The 21,400-nt window shown below is 38.4% G+C and overlaps 1 protein-coding gene across 2 annotated transcripts in view; it reads left to right on the top strand.

The window, feature by feature from the left end:
• The window catches only part of TIAL1 (TIA1 cytotoxic granule-associated RNA binding protein-like 1), a 21,462-nt gene extending 938 nt beyond the window's left edge, over window positions 1-20,524 (top strand). Inside the window, exons 2-12 of one of the 2 annotated variants that reach the window (XM_006831406.1) lie at window positions 5,729-5,825; window positions 11,055-11,153; window positions 11,391-11,445; window positions 11,604-11,691; window positions 13,665-13,740; window positions 15,632-15,740; window positions 16,119-16,214; window positions 16,321-16,405; window positions 16,654-16,777; window positions 17,123-17,262; window positions 20,173-20,524. In XM_006831406.1, the coding sequence (XP_006831469.1) occupies window positions 5,729-5,825; window positions 11,055-11,153; window positions 11,391-11,445; window positions 11,604-11,691; window positions 13,665-13,740; window positions 15,632-15,740; window positions 16,119-16,214; window positions 16,321-16,405; window positions 16,654-16,777; window positions 17,123-17,262; window positions 20,173-20,299 (1,096 nt within the window). In that variant the 3' untranslated portion in view covers window positions 20,300-20,524. Of the gene's footprint in view, window positions 1-5,728; window positions 5,826-11,003; window positions 11,154-11,390; window positions 11,446-11,603; window positions 11,692-13,664; window positions 13,741-15,631; window positions 15,741-16,118; window positions 16,215-16,320; window positions 16,406-16,653; window positions 16,778-17,122; window positions 17,263-20,172 lie in introns of both variants that reach the window. The other variant, XM_006831405.1, reaches the window with a different exon arrangement.
• Window positions 20,525-21,400: the final 876 nt, after the last annotated feature.

Here is a 21,400-nt window from a genome sequence, read left to right as displayed (position 1 = left end):
GGCTCCCGCCCCCACCCCCCCGGCTCGCACGTGCCCTCGCCCACGCTGTCAGACGGCCGCCGGGCGCCCGCTACTTTCCCCGGCGCCGAGCATCTTTCCTGCCGGGAGAAGGAAGTTGACTCCCGCGCTCTCGGCTCTGGCCGCCTCTTCGCCTATCGGGGCGTCGAACCTTCGGCCTTGGAGCCAAAGGCTGTCCCGATCTGCCTTCCGTGTGTCTCTTTGGGGCGCTTCCTCCCCCAGCACCCTGGCCTCCCGCCCCTTCCCTGTCTGGCTCCTGCTTCTGAACTGTCAGTGCAGTCTAATGAATGAGTCTCATCTTCTTACCTCTCCCTTCGACTTTTCTTTTCTTTCTTCCCGAAGTTGGTGACTCAGCGTTTGGCATCCCTTTCGGGATAGTGTGACACTCCCTTTTTTTTTTTTTTTTTTCCCAGTCCAAATGTTTTCTAATTCAGTTTCCATGGGGTACCTTCGGGTTTCCTGCCTCTCGAGGCGCGCCCCCCCCTTCTCCCTGCGCTGGAAGTCGAGCGGCTGCTTTGTTTCCCTGCTTGCTGTTGATCGGACTGACCAGAGTTCACTTGGCTCTACCATCTGATGGGCCAGTTTACTTTTGGGGGAGTAGATGAAGATGGATACTCAGGAAGTTTGATTAGCTTCTCATCTCTTCGCATCTACCCAAAAAAGCTCCTTAAGGACGATAAATCTGTGTTGAATATTGATTTGTTTCGCATAAACTCATTCTTTTAATTTCTGTGCTTAACGTCTCGCTGAAGTAAGTCTGTTTAGAGAAATTGAGGCCAATTTAAGCACATCGAGTGCTCGAATGAAAAGCTTGCTTAGTAGAACTTTGCTGTCTTCCATTGCTACCTGCTCTTCTCGGAAAGGAGAGAATTAGGACAAACTTGAAATTGGTCCATTAACATCTATCTGTTCAAGCCAAGTCTTTGTATTTAGTTAGTGATGTGTACTTCGATAGAAACATCTGGGGAAACGATTCCGAGCCAGCAGGCCTGTGTTTAACAGATGAAAAGTTACACTGTACATAAATCAGATGTCATCATTGCAGCATAACAGCTACTGAATAATTGGTAAAATTTGGCATTTTTCTCTTTTTTATGTGTCTGTACCTTAGAAACAGGAACTCTGCTTTTATAGCGCTAAGCACTGTTCTTTGGAGACCTTATGGCACTGTAGGATCAGCGGTGGACTGGGCATCGCAGGTTCAGCCATTAACCTACCAGCCACTCCTTGGAAACCTTGTCCAACAGCCACATAACTGTCTTTGTATGAGCCTTGTCTTCATTGCCATCAGACCACCTTCAATAGGCTAGTCATTTTACGCTTTGTCACTTAGTCCTGCCTATAGCTTCTCTAGTCTCCTGCCCTTTCTCTGAAACACATTTAAACTGTCTACAAATGTCACATGTATCTGTTTGAGTTACATAGCATCTTAAGCTTCACTGTACCTATATGTCAACAGTACTGTTTACTATTGTCTTCCCATTTCCTTCTGGCACTCTTCTCTATGATAAGACGCTTAGACAAGAACTGCTGCACCCTCCCAGGTCTTAACCTCGCAGCACTTAGTTCCCTGCCTGGAGCAGCAGAGGTACTCAGTAAATCTTTTACAATGATTATACGTCTTTCATTAAATTACCATTAAGCCTTCCCCTTAAAAAAATTATAGGCAGACATTACTATGACTTATTTTTTTTTAACTCTCAAATGTAAATTTTTGAGATTTAAAAACTGTTAGAAATGGGAATTTTGTCAGAATTTAATGAAAATTTAAAGTACATTTTACCTGTTTCTTCTCAAAGGAATCTTTTAGATACAAGTAACTGGAAAAATTTAAACATGATTTTGAGGTTGGTAGGTTTTGTTTTCTTCATGTTCCTGTATTTTGCATTGTGATCTATAGATTAGGTTTTCAGGTGGCTAGTATGTTTTTTTAAAGATGTCTTCTTAACGAAGCTCATCTTAACTGTTTTTTTTAAATGCCTGTGTGCTAACTGTTGAGGTTTTTCCCCCACAGACACACACAAGCTAAGACATATGGTTCTATCTTCAGAAAACAGTATGGTGTTTTTAGCCTAGGTAGATCTTTAAATATTCATCACCTACAATATTACTAATTTATTTGAGGGTATTTAAGTAGTATAGAATTGCCGTGATGCTGAGCCTGCAGCTCTGTTTCTCATATAGTTGCATTGAAACTCTTTTTGGATAGTCTTCATTCTTATTTGACATTTGGGGTGATATGTACTGGGTAATTTGGGGGAGGGGGACCCAGTGGGACCACACTGTGTAATACAGATGTTGGAATGGCCCGTCTGACACTGGCCTCCTAGGATACATCTTTCAGACTCTGTGTGTAGCTTTGTAGTGCAGTGATTGGATCCATGGGGTATCTGAATCCATAATTATTGTTGTTAGGTGCCACCGAGTGGGTTCTGACTCATAGTCACCCTGTATAGGTGGCACCCTGTATAGGTGGGCACCGTGATCCCATAAGACACTGAATTATAATAGTGTTCTCCTGTATTTTAGTTTGTTTTCCTCAAGCTGCAGCTGTTGATGTTAAGTGATGTCAAATCTGGTGCTTTGACCCACAGCACCACATCAGCTATATCATGGGCTTGGGGGCCTGGGGACTTGGGCTGTTGCTGTGGGATCAGCACTGGACTGCAAGGTCAGCGGTCCAAGCTCACCAGCCACTCCTGGGAAACCCTATTTGGGGTTGCTATGAGCCGGAATCAACTCGATGGCACTTAAGAACGACATACCATGGGTTTCAGGAACTCTGGTGGCATGATGGTTGAACAGTCTACTGCCAAACTGAAAGTTTGGAATCGCTCAGCAATAGTGGGCTTGGATTCTTTTTTGGGGCACCCCATGTTAAATTTACTTCTTGGGTTCTGTGTCTTCACAGTGGGTGTCAGTACTGTACATAGTTGATCAGCTCACTTGTACCTTACCTTCTACATCTCCTCTCTGCTTCCTCCCAAAAATACCGACAAATTGAATAGTTTAAGAGTGTTCTACTAAAGGATATTGCTGCAAAATCTGTTAAATAGGAATTTATCAAGAATACAAGCAGATATTTAAATTTAGCCTTAGTATTTTGTGTAAAAGTGTTGGTAATTTCAGCCTTCGTAGGCTCCTCTTTTCCGATGGAGAGCAGCAATCCAGGTTGAGAAGCCTGTGATTAGTCTTCTGAAAGGCGGGATACTCTTCTCTTCCTCTGCCTACTTGGACATAAGCAGTAGTTTGGCAATGTGAACTTTTGCCTGCTGTGAAACTGCCAAGTTTCTGGTCTCAAATTGAATTTTAACCCTGATGTTAGGAATAAAAGCTTCCTTTTTGTTTTGAATGCTTTAGTTCCTACAGTTCCTGTTCTTAGAAAACAAAATAGACTTGTAAGGTAGGCCTTTTCTTCTTTCTTTCCTTGTTCAAAACTATTAGGGATTTCCTAAGTGACCTCTCAGTGCAGGAATTTAAGTTGTCATTTCCTCGTGTGGCACTGTGGGTTAATGTGCTGGACTGCAAGGTGGTTTGAACTGCAAAGTTGACTGTTCAGGCTCACCAGCTGCTCCTTGGAAACCCTCTACAGGGTTGTTATGAGTGGGAATCGACTCAGTAGCACTTAACAACAACATTGTATATCTTACTTAGGTTTAAGTTGTATATTTAAACATTTTGAGTATATTAACTTTATATAACCAGATTAGAAAGAAAATGAAATACAGAATCTATAATTTGAAAAGAAGAACAGATGTTATTTCACTATAGCACCAAGAAATTGCTATCTTCCTAGGGCAGATATTGGTCTTAACTACTTTAGTTAGCATTTCTTTTGGGACATATTAAAACAGTACAGTATTTTTCCTAAAGTGTCATCATATATAAAAATTGTGATGCATCAACTACAGAACTCTGGGTAACAAAAGACCATCTGAAATTTGGGTAAAATTTAGGTCAGATAAAATAGTTAATTATGTTCTTTTTATCCTGGTAAATTATGATGTTCTGTTGGAGTCCTGGTGTGGCGCTGTAGGATAACCGAGAATTGCTGGGCTGCAAGGTTGGAGGTTCAAACTCACCAGCCGCTCCTCAGAAACCCTATGCAGGGTTGCTGTGAGTCGGAAGCAGCTCGATGACATTTCATAACAAGAGTATATGGCCTAGTGAATATCTGCTCCTGTAGAGATGACAGTCTAGGAAACCCTATGGGGCAGTTCTACTAGACATACAGGTTCACAGGGAGTTAGACCTTTTATATCAACTCATTGTTGCTGGAGAAATTTGAAACTTAGGAAACCTTAAAACTGTATTTCTATGAAGTTTCACAACATTCTAAAGTTAGATATTAACATTTTATTTTACTCTTGGGCATCAGGTAAATGTAAATGAATGCTGTATCTAAATGCGTCTCTAGGAATTCTTCAGACTGTTACTGATTGGGAATGGTTGACATGAAATGCGAACTATTAAATAGCAACAGCTGTTACTGTCCTTGTTAAGTATTGAACAAATCTATGTGTAAACAGTAATGTAAAATTTCAACTACTTAAATTTAGATCTAGTTATATTAAGCTAGTAATTCTATTTTCGTTTTGGTACTTCAGTATCTGAGAAGTCATTTTATTCATTCCTCTTCTAGTCTCTTAGAAATGTGATAAGACCTTTAGATTAGATGTGCTTAATCCTGATAGTTCAGTTTCTTTTATACAAAAAGAAATTATTCTATTAAATAAAGGCCCACAAACTTTTATATGAGGCAGGCAGTTGTATATGTGGCCAGCTCCTCAACCTATAATCTTCCACTGCTGGGAAAAGCCTGCCACTGCACGGCCCACCAATGATCCTCTGCAGTAATTACAAGCAAAAGATGGCAGAGTGGACCTAAAGCAGTTCCATAGACAAGTTGTTACGTATTTACTGTGACAACCAGTGGGTGAAGGCTTATGTTGGTCTAAGTGCTCAGTTTCCAGATGTTGTATATTAGGAAAGTAAAATCTTGGTCTTTTTACTTTCCAGAAGAAACTGAAATTTGACGAATATTGTTTGGTTTATGAGGTTTTTCATAACCGATGTAATGAAAACAGTTTGAGGTTTTTAAAAGGTGTCCCCCTTTATACACTGAAAAATTTAAAGACTTGTAAGTCTTTAAACTTGTTAAGCTAAATCACATTTGGTCATTTCTAAGTTTCTGTGTTCATGTTGCTGCTTTGGTTGAGGTGTAAGATACACTTATCTTACTTATAATATCCTTTTTGGTCAATTGTTTTAATGAATCTGTATTTGTTACTATGTGGTATATTTGTGTTATAAATCATTTTAAATTACGTCTTACATCCAGAACCTGAGGTTAATATTCTGAAAATGGTTTAAAATTTTTAAGCTAGTATAAGATGAGAAAATGATATGTGAAGGGGCTTCAAAAATTTTGTGGAAAATACCATTATCCTTAAATTCCATTTTTCCATGGCCTTTTTGAAGCACCCTCATGTAGGATACAGAATAAAATATTTTTGACATAAGCAAGGTGACACTGAGCTGTTGTTTTATAATGTCTTCTGAAGTGGGTGAACAACAATGACTGCTGTCCTGAGCCACTTGATTTGCACAGGGCCAGATTGAATTGGGGAAACAGAGGCAGTAAATGATAGCATGTAGAGTCAGAGCTGAGAGGAATGTCTAATTGTTTTTGCCTTTGCTTCTTGTGCAGATACGTAGGTAACCTCTCCAGAGACGTGACAGAAGTCCTCATCCTTCAGCTATTTAGTCAGATTGGACCCTGTAAAAGCTGTAAAATGATAACAGAGGTAAGGCCCCATTAGACATGCTGTTGGTAAGCGTGAAGTTTACTATTTTGAGATCCCTGAGCTGATTGGCATCACTTCTTTAAATCAATGTAAGTCTAAAGTTATTCTAGTGGGAAATTGATGTTGGTTTCACTGACTTCCTACTTTGATTGGGCTGGCATACATGCCATGTTTAGAATGGTGTTTTATTTTTCATGTCGTTGACTACTAATCCTCATGATGTAAGTGCCAAGAAACCCACTGCCGTTGAGTTGATTCTAACTCAGCAGACCCCCTAGAGGCCAGTGTAGACTTGCTCCATAGGGTTTCCAAGGCCATAAATCTGTACAGAAGAAGGCTGCCACATCTGTCCCCCCAGAGTGAGTGGCTGCTAGCCTTGAGCCACTAACTGTTTTGGTTGACCGCCGAATGCTTTCACCACCACACCACCTGGGCTCCCTGTCATAATGTTATTGTGAAGTGCTGTCAACTGTTCTGACTGATAGTGACCCTGTATAGTGTTTCCAAGGAGCTGCCAACCATGTGGTCAGCTATGCAGTGCTGATCCGACTCCATGATACAGTTATGTTAAATGACTGCTTATAAAAAGTTGTTAGAATTTACATTTACTGTTGTTGTTAAGTGCTGTTGAGTCGGTTCTAACTCATAGCCACCCTGTATAAGGTTTCCGAGGAACAACTAGTGGGTTTGAACTACCGACTAGATAGTATTTCTTACTAGTTCAACACAGTAATTACTGATTCAGATAGGTTGCATGTAAAGTTCAGGAATTTTGTATGAAAGAGTGGGTTAGTAGGTTCATAATACAGCACATATACCAACCAATACTGGTGTCTGGGCAACTTTCTATAGATGTTGTTAGAGGCATTTGAATTGTTTATAATTTTGTTCTCCTCTTTTTAAAAGAAAACCGTTTGTATACTTCTGGCTACACACTGTAGCCCCAACAACTTGTTCTTTTTCTCCTTGTGTTATTGGTTTTTCATTAACACACTTTTTTTTTTTTTTTTTTGGTAATTACTGTGTGTCAGGCCTCAGTTAGTGTGAGGGGTACAGAGGTAAACCATGGGCCCCATAGACTTTCAGGATCTGGTCAAGAAGACAGTGTTGATTGTTGATTGAGGGTCGTACATGAGATGAGATGGAGGAGCAATGAGAGCACGGGGGGGGGGGGGGTCTCCAGTAAACTCTTAGGGTGACGGAGGTTCTTGTAGGAAGCAGCGTCTAGGCTGAAACCTAAAAGAAAAGAGTAAAAATAGGTTAGGAAGGAATTTGGGAGAGACGGGAATTCCAGGTAGAGAGAAGCACAGTGATCCAGGTGAATAGTGCTTGTGAGAGAAAGAGAGAGAAAAGAGAAAATGTACCGTGATTGGAATTTAGAGGAGATGGCATACAGAGGTGAGATAGGAGTGTTTGGCAGGGGCCAGAAGCCCTCCTAAGTTTTCCAGAGATGGTGGTCCTTAGATTGGAGTTTCGATCATCTTCCCTAACTAAATGACAGTCTTCTGTTTCCTTCTTATCTTTGATTCCTTATACATTCATTCTTTTATGAATCAGAATTTTACACTGTGCTGGGTATTGTTAAGGCTCTGGGGAAGTAGTACAGAACCAGACAAATGAGGTCATCATGAGGTCTCTTATTAGTAAGTTGTTAAGTGCCGTCAGGTTGGTTCCGACTCAGCTAGCTTGTATATGGCTTGAACCACCAACCCTGCAGTTAGCAGTTCAGTGCTTGTCAGTATACATGACAGTTTCAGATAAGGGATGGACACTCTGAAGATATTTTAAAAATGCCATTGATGATTGAAAAGGTGATGCTGTTACAGCGTCAGTAGTAAAGGAAGATGTCACCTTTTTGAACTGAACTGAAATTAACAAGGTGGACCTACTTATGCTAAGAGTTTGAGGCAAAGGGAACATCAAATTCAAAGGCCTCAAGTTGGAGTGAACTCCCGTGTGTTCCTAGCACCAAAAGACCAGAAGGACTAGAAACTTGTGAGTTGAGGTATGGGAAGGTATGGGAGTGGTGGGCAGTGAGGCCATCGAGTAGGCAGACTGCAGAATCGCAGGACAGGGTACTATGGGCCATGGCAGAGATCTGGATTTTATTCTGGTTGCAGTAGCAAACTACTGCAGGGTTTTTAGCAGGAGAATAATTTGTATGGAAAGTGAGTTGTAGAAGGCAAGAATGCAAGGAGGATAGCCAGCTTGGTTTAATTCGCTGTCTAGGTAAGAAATGATGAGTGCTTATTCTCTAGAGTGGTAGCAAGCGCTGGCAAGTCAATTCCAACTCATAGCAACCCTGTACAGGTTTTTTGAAGAGTGGCTGGTGGGTTTGAACTGCTGACCTTGCAGTCGAATTCTTATCCTACAGTGCCACACCAGGGCTAAATAAATTGAGGTAGATAAATTTGGGGTATATTTTGAAGTAGACTAGGAATGGATTAACTGGGAAGTAAGGCAAAGCATGCAAGAAAGCCCCAAGATTTTTTGTTTCTGTACCATGTGGGCAGCTGAGAGAGGTACAGGGTAGGAGAGGAATGGTGGGAATCAGTCATTGTTCAGTGTAAGACCTGCATTAGACACCTAAGTGGACATTTTCTATGGGCATTTAGATATACTAGTTTGGAGCTCTGGACAGTGCACTGCTGCAGATACATGGCAGCTTGCGGTGGACTGTGAAGCCAGGGGGCTAAGATGAGTTCACCTGCGGACGTGCTGATAGAGGCCTAGGCCTGAGACCGACCACCTCAACAGTAGGAGTCCGGGGGAAGAAGACCCTGCTTCTGAGGAATCCTGCAGTGAGGTAACAGGACACCAAGGGCAGCATGGAGGCATTTAAAAGCAGAGATTAATGGTCACCTCCTTTGAATGTTGCTTGGAAGACAGGTGAGCACAGGGATCCAGGAGGTGGTAGAGTACAGGTGGCTTCCAACTGGAGTAGACTTGGTGGGGAGAGTGGAGTCACTTGTAAGTTTTTAAATAGTTATGAACTCTTTATTTCTCTATCTTGACTTTTATGTCATTCAGCAGAAATTAGTGGCAGCATTAACTAAGGTAAGCCCCTGATAACTGTAAAACGGGAAGCTCGCAAAGGTGGTGAGCACTACTACAGTACAGAAGATGTGGGCATTTCTTTTCTTTCAAAAGTTTTACTGATTCAGTATATGAGCAGTCCCTTTGCTCTTGGTTTTGTGATTTTTTTTTTTTTTTTTTTCATTTCAGATAGCCTTTACCTTAGAGCCTAGCTTTCCCCAATAGTTGGTATTAAGTGCCTTCAAGTTGGTTCCAACTCATAGTGATCCTGCACAGGGTTTTCTGGAGCAGCTGGTGGATTTGAACTGGCAACCTTGTGGTTAGCAGTCCAGTGCTTATCCTATAGCACCTCACCAGGACTCCATCTACTATAATTAATGTATATTGATTGTGAGGCAAACATTTTTTAAATGGGAACGTGATTGATAGTTATGACGTGACGTAAAATTCAGTGGGGTCTTAAATGCGATAAAATACAATGTATGTGTGAATAAAGGATACGCTGAATGTGATCCACTGCTACTCAGATGCACTAGTCGGTCAATGTGCCGTGAGTAGCTTGTCTTCTAGAGCTGGGTTTGTTACCAGAGTCCCTAGCAGTTTGCACTGCTTGTTGTTGTTGTGAAGTGCCATTGAGTGGATCCTGACCCATAGTGACCCTGTGTAGAGTTTCCGAGGAGCAGCTGGTGAGCTTGAACCACTGACCCTTGCAGTTCAAATGGCTTTGCAGTCTGGCATATTAACCCACAGCGCCACAATTTGCTCTTAAATCCTTACTTAAGTGAACTTTACTAGTAAATATTAACTCCTTCCCAACAGCAATTTAATTGAGTAGTTTTTACTTGGAGACTGTCTTTGTTTATCTCTGAGAACTGCATTCACATGGCTAAGATACTAGACATTTGTATGAGAGTCTAATAGTTTTGTTGTCGATATTAATGATTACACTTTTTTTCCCCTCAAGGAAATGCGCCTAGTTGCTTCACCACTATTGTTTTACACACCCTATTGGATTTTTCTTCTAAAAGTTTCTTGGAATGGTGCATTTAGGTCATTTTACCCTGAACAAGGATGAATGTTGTTAACCTTAACCTAAAAAAATTAGTGTGTGTCGCTATTCAATATAGATTATAATTATACAAATATACATTTCCATTTTAAGTGATAACATTGCTATTAAGTAGTAGCTAGCAGCTACTTTTCACTGTCTTATCAATATCTGTCTGTCACCTATTGGCAAACAGAATGTTGTTGGTAGAATATAAGAAGAATTGGTATTTTTATTATGTAAACCTCTAGCTGCATCCTGGAATATCTTGTGCAGAACATTTTCAGAATTTCTTGATCAGTGATCTGTTGCTATGTTCTCTGAAAGATCCAATTCAAAGCATGTAGACTGTCCAGTACACTAGAGTGTTTTGGAAGACTAGGACAGTGATCTCAGTAGTTGGTTATAAATCATCACTTTCTGTTTCTATTCTTACTCTTTCCTTATTCAGAAAAGAAAAAAATACATAATCCATCCAGTCTTTGTAGCAGTTTTGTCATTTGTAGTACTAATCCTAATTCTAATCAGGAATAAAGTTTCTAATGTTGGTTCATTTCTGTAATTTTAATAGTCATGGGATCCAGTTTATGAAGGATTATGACAAGTTAAATTTAGCCTTTAAGAAATAATGTTGGAATAGAATAATGTAAGGTGTGCTTCTCATCCCTCAAATTTAAGCTTGAGGTTTTATTTGGTCCAGTGTAAACTTGTGTTGTGTATTTAGCATGTACTTCACCAGAATTCTGTTTGTTTTGTCTTTATCAACGAGCTACTTATGTGCCCATATAAGTAGCTGTGAAATAATACAAAGGCATTACAGGTGATTTTCTTCACGGCTCTATTTTTAATCGTTGGTGAACTGGTCTGCTTTTATCTGAAGCATCATAAAAGTAGGACTTTTTATTCCATACTGATAGTCATGATTCTATACTGCTGTTAGGGTGCTGTTTGAGTACAACGGTAATGTGAAGTTTGAAAAGTCTGGTTTCGCTGTAAATCGTATCTGTAAAGTGTTAGGCTTTCATAAGCTTATGCAATCTCGCTGTGTACATTCCTAGCTGTCAGTAATGTTTTTTCCTGGATTTTCTTCTCAGCAACCCGATAGCAGAAGGGTCAACTCTTCTGTTGGATTTTCTGTTTTGCAGCATACAAGCAATGACCCATATTGCTTTGTGGAATTTTATGAACACAGAGATGCAGCTGCTGCATTAGCTGCTATGAATGGGAGAAAAATTTTGGGAAAGGTAAGATAATAGAATGAATACCTGTGAAAATGAGCATATGTCTCTTTGCATGTCAAATTAGTTTTAATTCTTCCTTAGTAAGTTTTGAACAGATACTTGGCTGTTGAGTCACAGTTTTGCTATAGTCAGCCTAGTGCTTTGACACACAAAAAAATCCTTCTGTTTGATCTAGTACATCGTATTAGGATTCATAGTGACATGCCTAATAATTGTATTAAATATCATCTTTGTTTTTAGGAGGTCAAAGTAAACTGGGCAACAACACCAAGTAGCCAGAAAAAAGATACTTCCAGTAAGTACCCTGCTGCATTTTCCTGTGGAAGAGCTCTGAAATTACCCTGGCAGTATTCCCGGCCCAAACACGGTGTTCCCCTGCCTTAATTGTTGCCTGACCAAAGGTTTAGTAGCTAACTTCTTTAAGTATTTGATTACCAAATGCTTTGATTTCAGATCACTTCCATGTGTTTGTTGGGGACTTGAGTCCAGAAATTACAACAGAAGATATCAAATCAGCATTTGCCCCTTTTGGTAAAATATCGTAAGTATCGTAATCAATACTATATTCGATAGTGGTAGGCAAAATTGTAATGATTAACTTGTATTGGAAACCAGATTTTCTTTCCAGTTAGTGTGGGGTTTGTTTGTTTGTTTTGTTTTGTTTTGGCTTTTTTTAATTATTATTATTTTTTATTAATAGATGTTGTTGAATATGTTAATGTCATTTCAATGTTTTGGGGTCTTGTTTTCATATAATCCTGTATATAATGTGTTTAAGAAATTTAAGTGATTCTGTTTGTTATCTTTGAAGCAGATGTTTAGGTAGTAAACCTATCAAAGTCCAACATTTTGTCAATATTTTCAAAATTTGGTGGTTAAGAATAATGGATTAAAAAATAAATGTGGTTTATAATACTGTATATTAAATTGTTATAAGAGGAATTTATAAATGGGGGAAAGTAGGTAATTCCTTGGGTGTATTGTGAATAAATTAGAAATGTTCTTGTTTAATTATAATGATAATTGATAATTAATTGTATTTTGATATTTTAGCTATAAGTGAAAAGTAGTATTCCTACAGTATTAAAATGTTGCCATGTTTGAGAGTCATAAATATGGGATTAATTAGGTATTTTTGTTAGGGGATTTTGATTTTGCTAGTTAGGGAGCATATGTGGTTTGATTTTTTTTTTTTTTTCCTCTGTAAACAATTTTATGCTCAAGTTTTACTGTATGTATATATTGATCAGATATATTTGAGAAAATTACAAGTGGTTGAAATAAAAGTTCTATAAAATGTTTGTCGCAGTTTATCTTTCTGCATGAAACCAGTTTATTTACTCTGTTTACTTCCTGTGAATCTAAATGAAATGTCTCAGCACTACTTGACAGGAATATATTTCAACTAAGAACAACAATGTATTTCTTTATACAATTTGTTGTTCTATAGATTTAATTGAGTTTAAAGAAAGATTTAATTAATTTTCTATTTTGATGTTTGCTTTGCTTTTTAATCTCTAAATGTGGTAAGTAGTACTGTGTTAAAAATCAATATAAAAAATAATACAGGTTGCTGTTTTTCGATCTTTATTTATACCTGAGACCTGCAGTTTTTTTTTTTTTTTTTTGAAGTCCACAAGTCACAATTAAAAGTAATAGCATTCTGGTTATTTTGCAGAATTGCTCATAAGAATGGACAGGATCTTGAAGGCTAACTGCAAGGAACTGTGCACACTGGAACTCAGTTGTAGATTTTTTTCTCATTTCTATTTATTCTTATTATACATTATTGATATATACATATTTTAGTATTTACATTTTAACATTCTATATTCAGTGGAGTTCTATATTTCCAATCATTTTAACTTACTCACTAAAATTTCTGTGTAAATTTGTTGTTTTCGTACTGGTGTGCTTAGCATTGTTGTTAGTTTTTTATTCTCCTTTCTTAAATTTCTGAAAATGTCAATTTTTCAAAATTTACAGCTGCCCAAACTCCAAAATGATGGTAGAGAATTGACCAAGAAAAATAAAGAAATCTGTTAACAGGCCATGTATGCCTTTTTAATTCCTATTTTTTCCTCTTTTTCAATTTTTTAATATTTCATATATTTTGTATCACTAGGCAGAAGACATTTAACTATTTAGAGATTGCATGGTAAAGTAGTTAGTATTGTTACAGTAATTGATAGAATCAGTAAACCTTAGAGGACACTAGCCAATAGAGTATTAGAAAAGGAAACTATTGTTCCTTTTAATCTTCAAATTTGAGCGTTTAGTTTAGAAAGCGTAGGCTATTTGATTAGGTTGCATGTTTATTACATGTTTTTGTCCTACTGCTTTTTTCTAACAGGTAAAGAGTCATTAGGGAGAGTTCAGGGATGGCTGTAGTTAATTAGGGCTAACTGGAATTTTATTTAAAAAATGCTCACAATACAGTGTGTGTGGTTCCTTTTAGTTTTTATTTTGAGGGTGACTTTTACTTCCCTCATTTAGCTGTGCTTCTTTTCACAGGGATGCCCGGGTAGTTAAAGACATGGCAACCGGAAAATCCAAAGGCTATGGTTTTGTATCTTTTTATAACAAACTGGTACGTTCTTCAACTCAATTTAATTATTAATGTCATATTGAAACTTGAATATTTAGGGATATTAACTACAAAACATAACTTTTATGCTGTTTTGGGTGTGGGTGTATTGGTAGAACATAGTCATTCTGTTTTTTCCATAAGCTTAGAAATAAAACCCTCGAAAAAAATAGGCTACTAACACTGAAGATTATAACAATATGTGCACTGCTGAAGGTAAGACAGGTTAGAAGTAAATCTCAAAACTAGGATGAGAGATCTAATCTGAGAGTCTGAAGGGGATGATAAATTATATCAGTCTTAGCCATATAAATAAAAAATCTTAGTTTTAGCTTTTAATTACTATCCATAGTTTTATAACTGGGATGTTAATGACTTTAGGAAATGTGTATCATGTTGATTTTTGCATGTATTCTTTAAGAAAGGTACCAAATACCAAAATACGCACTTGCACTATCTATCACATTAAATAAGGAGCTCTGGTAGTGTAGTGGTTACAAATTGGGCTGCTAACCTCAAGGTCAGCTGTTCAAAACTAGCAGCCATTCCAAGGGAGAAAGATGAGGCTTTCTGCTCCCGTAAAGATTTATAGCTTCAGAAACCCTATGCAGGGTTGCTAAGAGTCAGAACTGACTCACAGCACACCTCTACCACCACCATAACATTAAATAATAAAATTGCAATTTTAGAACAGCTTCTATAATTTAAACTGCATTTTATTGAAAACAGGACAGGCATCATATCGTATCCTATCTCTGCTTAGATTCCACAAATATTCACATTCATTTTAATCATGTAAACTCATATTTATGCCATCGTACAATCAGAGTCCTGGTGGCCCCGTGGTTAAGTACTTGGCTGCTAACTGAAGGGTCAAAGGTTTGAGCCCATTGGCCTCTCCACAGGAAAAGGATATGACAGCCTACTTCTGTAAAGATGGACACCTCTATCCTGTCCCTTAGGGTCACTGTTAATCAGAATTGACTGGGTGGCAGTGGATTTGTTGATGTACACCATTTTAAATTATAGCACTAAAGTCTTATGTCTTAAATGAGTTCTGAGTTTGTGTCATAATCATAAGTCATTAATGTTCTTATATAGATTTTGAGAAGTAGATGTCATTTAACCTAATATGTTGTTGTTAAGTGCTATCAAGTCGGTTCCAACTCAAAGTGACCCTGTTTAGGGTTTCTGAGGAGCAGCTGGGGGGATTTGAACCGCCACATCAGGACTACTTAACTTAAGGTTGTTGTTGAGTGCCATCGAGTCGATTCTGACCCATAGCTACCCTGTATAGGGTTTCCAAGGAGTAGCTGGTGAGCTTAAACTGCCAACCTTGCAGTTCAAACAGCTTTGCAGTCTGGCGCCTTAACCCACAGCACCACACCAGGACTCAGGCATGGCAACAGTAGTGAGGTTGGCCCAGGATCAGGCAGTGTTTCGTTCTGCTGTGCATAAGGTCTCTATGAGTCGGTATCGACTCGATGGCGCCTAACAAGAGCATATATTTAAAAAGAATAGATTTTATATATTCAAAAAGTTGGGCTTTTGCCTTCCTTCCTTTTTGTTCAAATGTGTATACTTGAAAAACTTAAAACAATAGATCATCAGTGGGATTGGGGGGGTCCCCTTGCATATTTGAATTGTGATCGATTTTTTTTTTTTTTTTAAATTTGATGCTTAACTTCTAGTACTTTGAACCATGAATAAAAACAGCTTTTACAAATCACTCCAGTTCAAATCATGTAGCATTCTGTTTGGATTGTTTAGGGTGTTCAGTGAATTTATTGATGAGATTTGTTGGATCCAGCAGTGCCAACACTTGATTCCATCTTACATGTCAGCATTTTTCCTTGAATGTGATTGCTTTTTCTCTTCCGTGTTTCTTCTGTAGGATGCAGAAAATGCGATTGTGCATATGGGAGGTCAGTGGTTGGGTGGTCGTCAAATCAGAACCAATTGGGCCACGCGTAAACCACCTGCACCAAAAAGTACACAAGAAAGTAAGATGAATCTTTCATGTATATTAAAATCAGAAATTCGTCACAAAGTCCAATATTCAATATTTATATCTTATTAACATTGCAAGACAATTCATCTGAAATGTCATTGGCTGTAAAAGCAAAACCTGTGCTTTGGTATAAATTTATAAAAATCACTTGATTTAAGCATGATAGCATCAAGAAAAAATTTGTTTATTTTTCCTTCCTGTTGAGCATTTTATCTACATGCCATCTACTTAAAAGTATATGATAATCAGGAGTGTAACTTGGCTGTGTAAATTATCACCAAAATACTAAAATACTGTGTTTTTAAAAGTGTCTGGTAATTAACAAAAGGTAGGTGCAACAATAAACGTCTTCATCTTCTTCTGTGCACAGACAACACTAAGCAGTTGAGATTTGAAGATGTCGTAAACCAGTCAAGTCCAAAAAATTGTACAGTCTACTGTGGAGGAATTGCTTCCGGGTTAACAGGTACAGTGTTGAGTTTTCTGATTCCCTTCTCTGTGGACATTATCGCTGTAAATACCTATTTCATGATATGCATGGGCTTTAGATATTTTATGTTTTTGTTTCTCAGATCAGCTTATGAGACAGACATTCTCACCTTTTGGACAAATTATGGAAATAAGAGTTTTTCCAGAGAAGGGCTATTCATTTGTCAGGTAAAATTCTACCAGTAATATCATTAATACTCTTTTGTGTTTTATCCATTCCTTTCCATTAGATTAGTTTACCCCAAGGTATCAGTTTGCTAATGTAGTACTTTGTTGTCATTTAGAATGTTCAGCTACTTAACCAATGTATTTTAGGAAAAGTACCAAGTTGCCAGTTATAAGCTAGTGAATTTCTGTTATTTACTGTGTTAAGTTCTTTAAAAATCGTAGACAAAACCTTGTTGTCTTCCTGTCAGGTTTTCAACCCACGAAAGTGCAGCCCATGCCATTGTTTCTGTGAATGGTACTACGATTGAAGGACATGTTGTTAAATGCTATTGGGGTAAAGAGTCTCCTGATATGACTAAAAACTTCCAACAGGTAATTGATTTTCCATAGACCATTCTAAAGTTTCCATCTTGCATATTTACATAAAAGCTTTGGAAACTCTGAAAATAAACCAACAACAAAACTGTATAGCGCTGCTTTCTGTTGATTGTATTAATGCTATTATTTCACGAGTGATTATTTTTGCGGTATTAACGGAATCTTAATACTTTCTTTTCACAGGTGTCACCACCCCAATAAACTTAGACAATGATAACTAACAGAGTCCTATTCACATAAGGGTGCTTACTTAGTCTTTCTCTTCCTTGTCTCCTTCTCTTTCTTCAAATGCAGTGTTTCTTCCTTGTTCTCGAAAACAGTCGTTTGCTTTTTCCCTAGGTTGACTACAGCCAGTGGGGCCCGTGGAGCCAGGTTTATGGAAACCCACAGCAGTATGGACAGTATATGGCAAATGGGTGGCAAGTGCCACCTTATGGAGTCTATGGACAGCCATGGAGTCAGCAAGGATTCGGAGTAGAGTAAGTTGTCTTTTTCCAGTACAGAAGCAAACACGGTTCTGACAAAAGACATGAGTGGGCTTTCTAAAGGAGAAGCTATTGTAATTGAATACACTCAGCTGTGTGGCCTAACACAAGTGAATGCTGGGAAATGTGACTGTGGAGCGGTGTTTTATTATCCCTGTAAACAGGTGGTAGAGTTTTCTTTATGTTTCTAATATATTGAGGAATGCTGGTAGCATAGTGGATTACGAGTTGCTCTGCTAACCACAAGGTCAGCAGTTTGTCTCCCAGCCACACTGAGGGCAAAAGATGACGCTTTCTGTTTCTGTAAAGATTTACAGCCTCAGAAACCCATACTGGGCCATTACGAGTCTGGACTGACTTGATGACCCTTAACAACAATAAATACATTATTAGCTTTTGCATGTAAAAGAATTGTCTAGAGATTTATGTGATACAAAGTAACTTTTTTCTTTTTCTTTTTTGTTTTTAATTTTTAATTTTAAGTTAGGTGAATGTTTCCAGAACAGATCAAGTTTCCATTCAACAATTTATATACACTTTGTTGCACCTCACTGGTTGTAATCCCCACAATACTGCATCACTTTTCCCACTTCCTCTCAGTGCTTCCTATTTGCATTCCGCTTCCTCTTCTAACCCTTCTGAACTTTGTCCTTGGGTCAATGTTGCCCTTTTCATCTCAGATGGTTGATGGTTTTAAGATGTTTGTGCTTCATTCCCCTTATGGACCTATCTGTTGTTTGGATCAAAATTGAGCCACATGAGGGCGTTCATTTCCAGACTTGAAGGGGAACCAGGGGCTCCACCAGTTTCTATCTGACCAAGTTGCCTGATCTTTTTTTAAATTAAAATTTTATGGTTTTGAGTTTTGTTCCACATAATTCTCTAAGACCTTCTAATGTGATCCATTTCAAAGTGGTTGCTTTCAAAAACCCTATACAGGGTCGCTATGGGTCGGAACTGATTCAACAGCACTTAACAATAATAACAGTGAATTCACTGGACTAATTGTTTCCGTGTGTATTCAGTTGTCTTTACTCTTCTTTATTCCATACTGGGAGGGACTGATAGCTGCTCATGAACTTTTAAGACCCATACTTCACAGAGAAAGATGTAGAACATCGTCTTTGTGGACTTTGTTATGCCATATGACCTTTGTGTACCCCAATACCATGGTCTTGATCTCCTAGGCCCCGTGACTGTCTCCCTCAAGGTGTTTGGTTATGTCTACAAAGCTTTCATTAACTGTCTTCTGTGCTCCATCCATCACATTCATGGATATATGTGCAGCATAAAGCAATGTTGAAGTATTCTCCGTCAATCTAGTCCTGGGCTTAGTCCCACTCTCCCTCACACATCCGTTCAGCCTGCATGTTTTACCACATATCTGTTGCATGACAAGCTGTGGTTAACAATGCAAAGAATGAATATTCCAGAACACTACTGGATTATATTCTTTCACCATATTTATTAAATCTGTGTGCTGAGCAAACAAACCAAGAAACTGGAGTCTGTGAAGAAGAGCATGGCATATTAGGTTTGGAGGAAGACTCATTATTAGCAACCTGTGCTATACAGAGGGTATAACTTTGCTGAAAATAAAGAGAAAGAAAAATATTTTCCTGATGAAGACCAAAAACTACACAGCCTTCAGTATGTTTTGTACCTCAATGTATAGAAAACAAAAAACCTCACCTGTGGAACAGAAATGTCATAATGATGAAAAGATTGAAGTTCTCAAAGACTTCGTATTGCTTGGGTCTACCATTAACACGCATGGAAGGCAGCAGTCAAGAAATCAAAGGACAGTATAATTAGGCAAAGATGTCAGTTTGAGGACTAAGGTGCAGCTGATCAAAGCCATGGTATTTTCAGTAGCCTCATATGCATGTGAATGTTGGACAATGAATAAGGAAAATGGTAGAGGAATTGATGCATATGAGTTATGGTGTTGGAGAAGAAAGTATCATGGGATGCCAGAACAAACAAATCTGTGTTTGAAGAAGTAAAGCCAGAATGCTCCTTACAAAGCCAGACTGCTCCTTTGTTTCTTATACTCAGTAGGATATAGTCTCAGTAGGGACCTGTTCCTGGAGGAGGACATCATGCTTGGTAAAGTGGAGGGTCAGCAAAAAATGAGGAAGACCCACCCACCCACCCCCAAGGAGATGGACTGGCACAGAGGCAGCAGCAGTGGGCTCAAGTGTAATGATGATCGTGAGGATGGTTGTAGGGTTGCTATGAGACGTAGCAGACTTGATGGCACATAACAGCAGTAACCTTGGATTGTGTATATAACAGTGTGTACCTCTGCTGTTTGAACTCTTGCACTCTTCCCAAGGTCTTCCCGCCGCCATCATTTTTTGCTGACCTCCCACCTTCCCCATCACCCAAGTTAATACATATCTGCCCTATAGCCAGGAATTTACCCTCCCTTCCCTTATTATCCCAGGTAACCATCAAAGAATGCTGCTTCTATTGTGAAAACCTGTTCTTGAGTTTTTACATTAGTGGGCTCATACAATACTTAAACTTTTGTGATTGTCTTATTTTCCTCACCAAAATGCATTTATCACCTTAAAGTCCATTTTCAGATCCTCAGAAGAGGAAAAAGTGGTTGTCTTAACAGAAAAATGAAGGCAGATCATAACTATTACTATCAGTTATCTTCTACACATATGAGGGGGCTTCAAAAGGTTGTGGGAAAATTCTATTCTCTTTTAATTCCACTTCTCTGTACTTTTGGAAGCCCCTTTGTATATTTTTTCTTTACTTTTTTACATGGTTGGTTTTTTGATTTCTAGTTGTCTATGATTAGGCTCTTCTAGATTTTGACATAAATTATAGGTGATCTTTTTTTCCATCTGAGTTGGCTGAATTTTTTTTCTCTCCCTTTTCTCTCCCAAGTCAATCACCTTCTGCTGCTTGGATGGGTGGATTTGGTGCTCAGCCTCCCCAAGGACAAGCTCCTCCCCCTGTAATACCTCCTCCTAACCAAGCTGGATATGGTATGGCAAGTTACCAAACACAGTGAGCCCGGACTCTAAGCGGAATGTAATTGACGATAGGCTTTGGTTTCCTGTGACACTGAAGGCATGGAAGTAGACATCGGAGAAATGAGAATATTTATTTTAAACATTGAAATGTTTGGAACCTTTAGCACAGCTTTGCTTTGGGGAAGGACACATGTCTTCTAGTTCTGCCTTTTTAAGTTTTTGTTCATGATGGATATGAACATGATTTTTCTTTGTGTACAAAAACAAAAATAAAGTCAATAAAGACAATTCTGACTGCAAATTTTGATATAACAGGAGAAGTGGGTGATACATTTTGAATCTTAGATACAGTTCCATTTTTATCTTGCTGTTAGTATTTTAACTCATGTTTTTTAAAAAGCAAAAAAACGGGAGGCTTGTGAAAAACTGGGTATCACATATAATAAGCTCATCCTGGTACTCTCTCCCACTCCAAGTTGGACCATATTCAGAGTCACCAGAAAAAAAGTGACTCTCAGAAGTGCATGATTTTGGAGAATCACTTTGGAGGAAATACTTATTTCTCTATGCCTAAAGAAACTGAAGCTACACCAAGAAAATTGGCAGCCTAAATGAGGAACAGCGTTTTCTGAGTTCTTTGAGCGAATGTGGGCCAGACATTTTTTATCAAAAGTGTTGATTATTAAATGTAAATTATCTTTTGATTTGGGAGGGCAGGGGATTCCAGTGTGGTGTTTCTTATTAAAGCCGGACAGTCATGCTTGTGTTTTACATGAAGTTGAAGTGATTCATTGTAAATAATAACTACAGTGTTAAAGCTTGCTCCAGCTTCGATGCAGTAGCAGTGTAATTATTTGAAGTAACACTTAACCTGCTCTGCTCTTTTGGAGGCAGAAGACTGATCAGAATGCTCAAGAACGACATTGGCACAGTGCTACGTGTAAAACTAAAATCACACGAATCATACAGAAAAAGCCCTAATTTTAATCTCCTGCAAATCTTTAATGCATTGGTACATTTTAAAATGTCACTGGAAATCAAATTTATTTTTCTTTACACTTGGTATGTAAATACCGTGATTTAAAACCTTATAAATCTATTTCAAGGTTCTTATAAATTATTAGATGTTTTTTTAAAAA

Source organism: Chrysochloris asiatica, unplaced genomic scaffold, assembly GCF_000296735.1.
Source record: "Chrysochloris asiatica unplaced genomic scaffold, ChrAsi1.0 scaffold00003, whole genome shotgun sequence".
NCBI classification, from domain to species: Eukaryota; Metazoa; Chordata; class Mammalia; order Afrosoricida; family Chrysochloridae; genus Chrysochloris; species Chrysochloris asiatica.
This window is presented reverse-complemented; position numbering and strand designations above follow the sequence as displayed.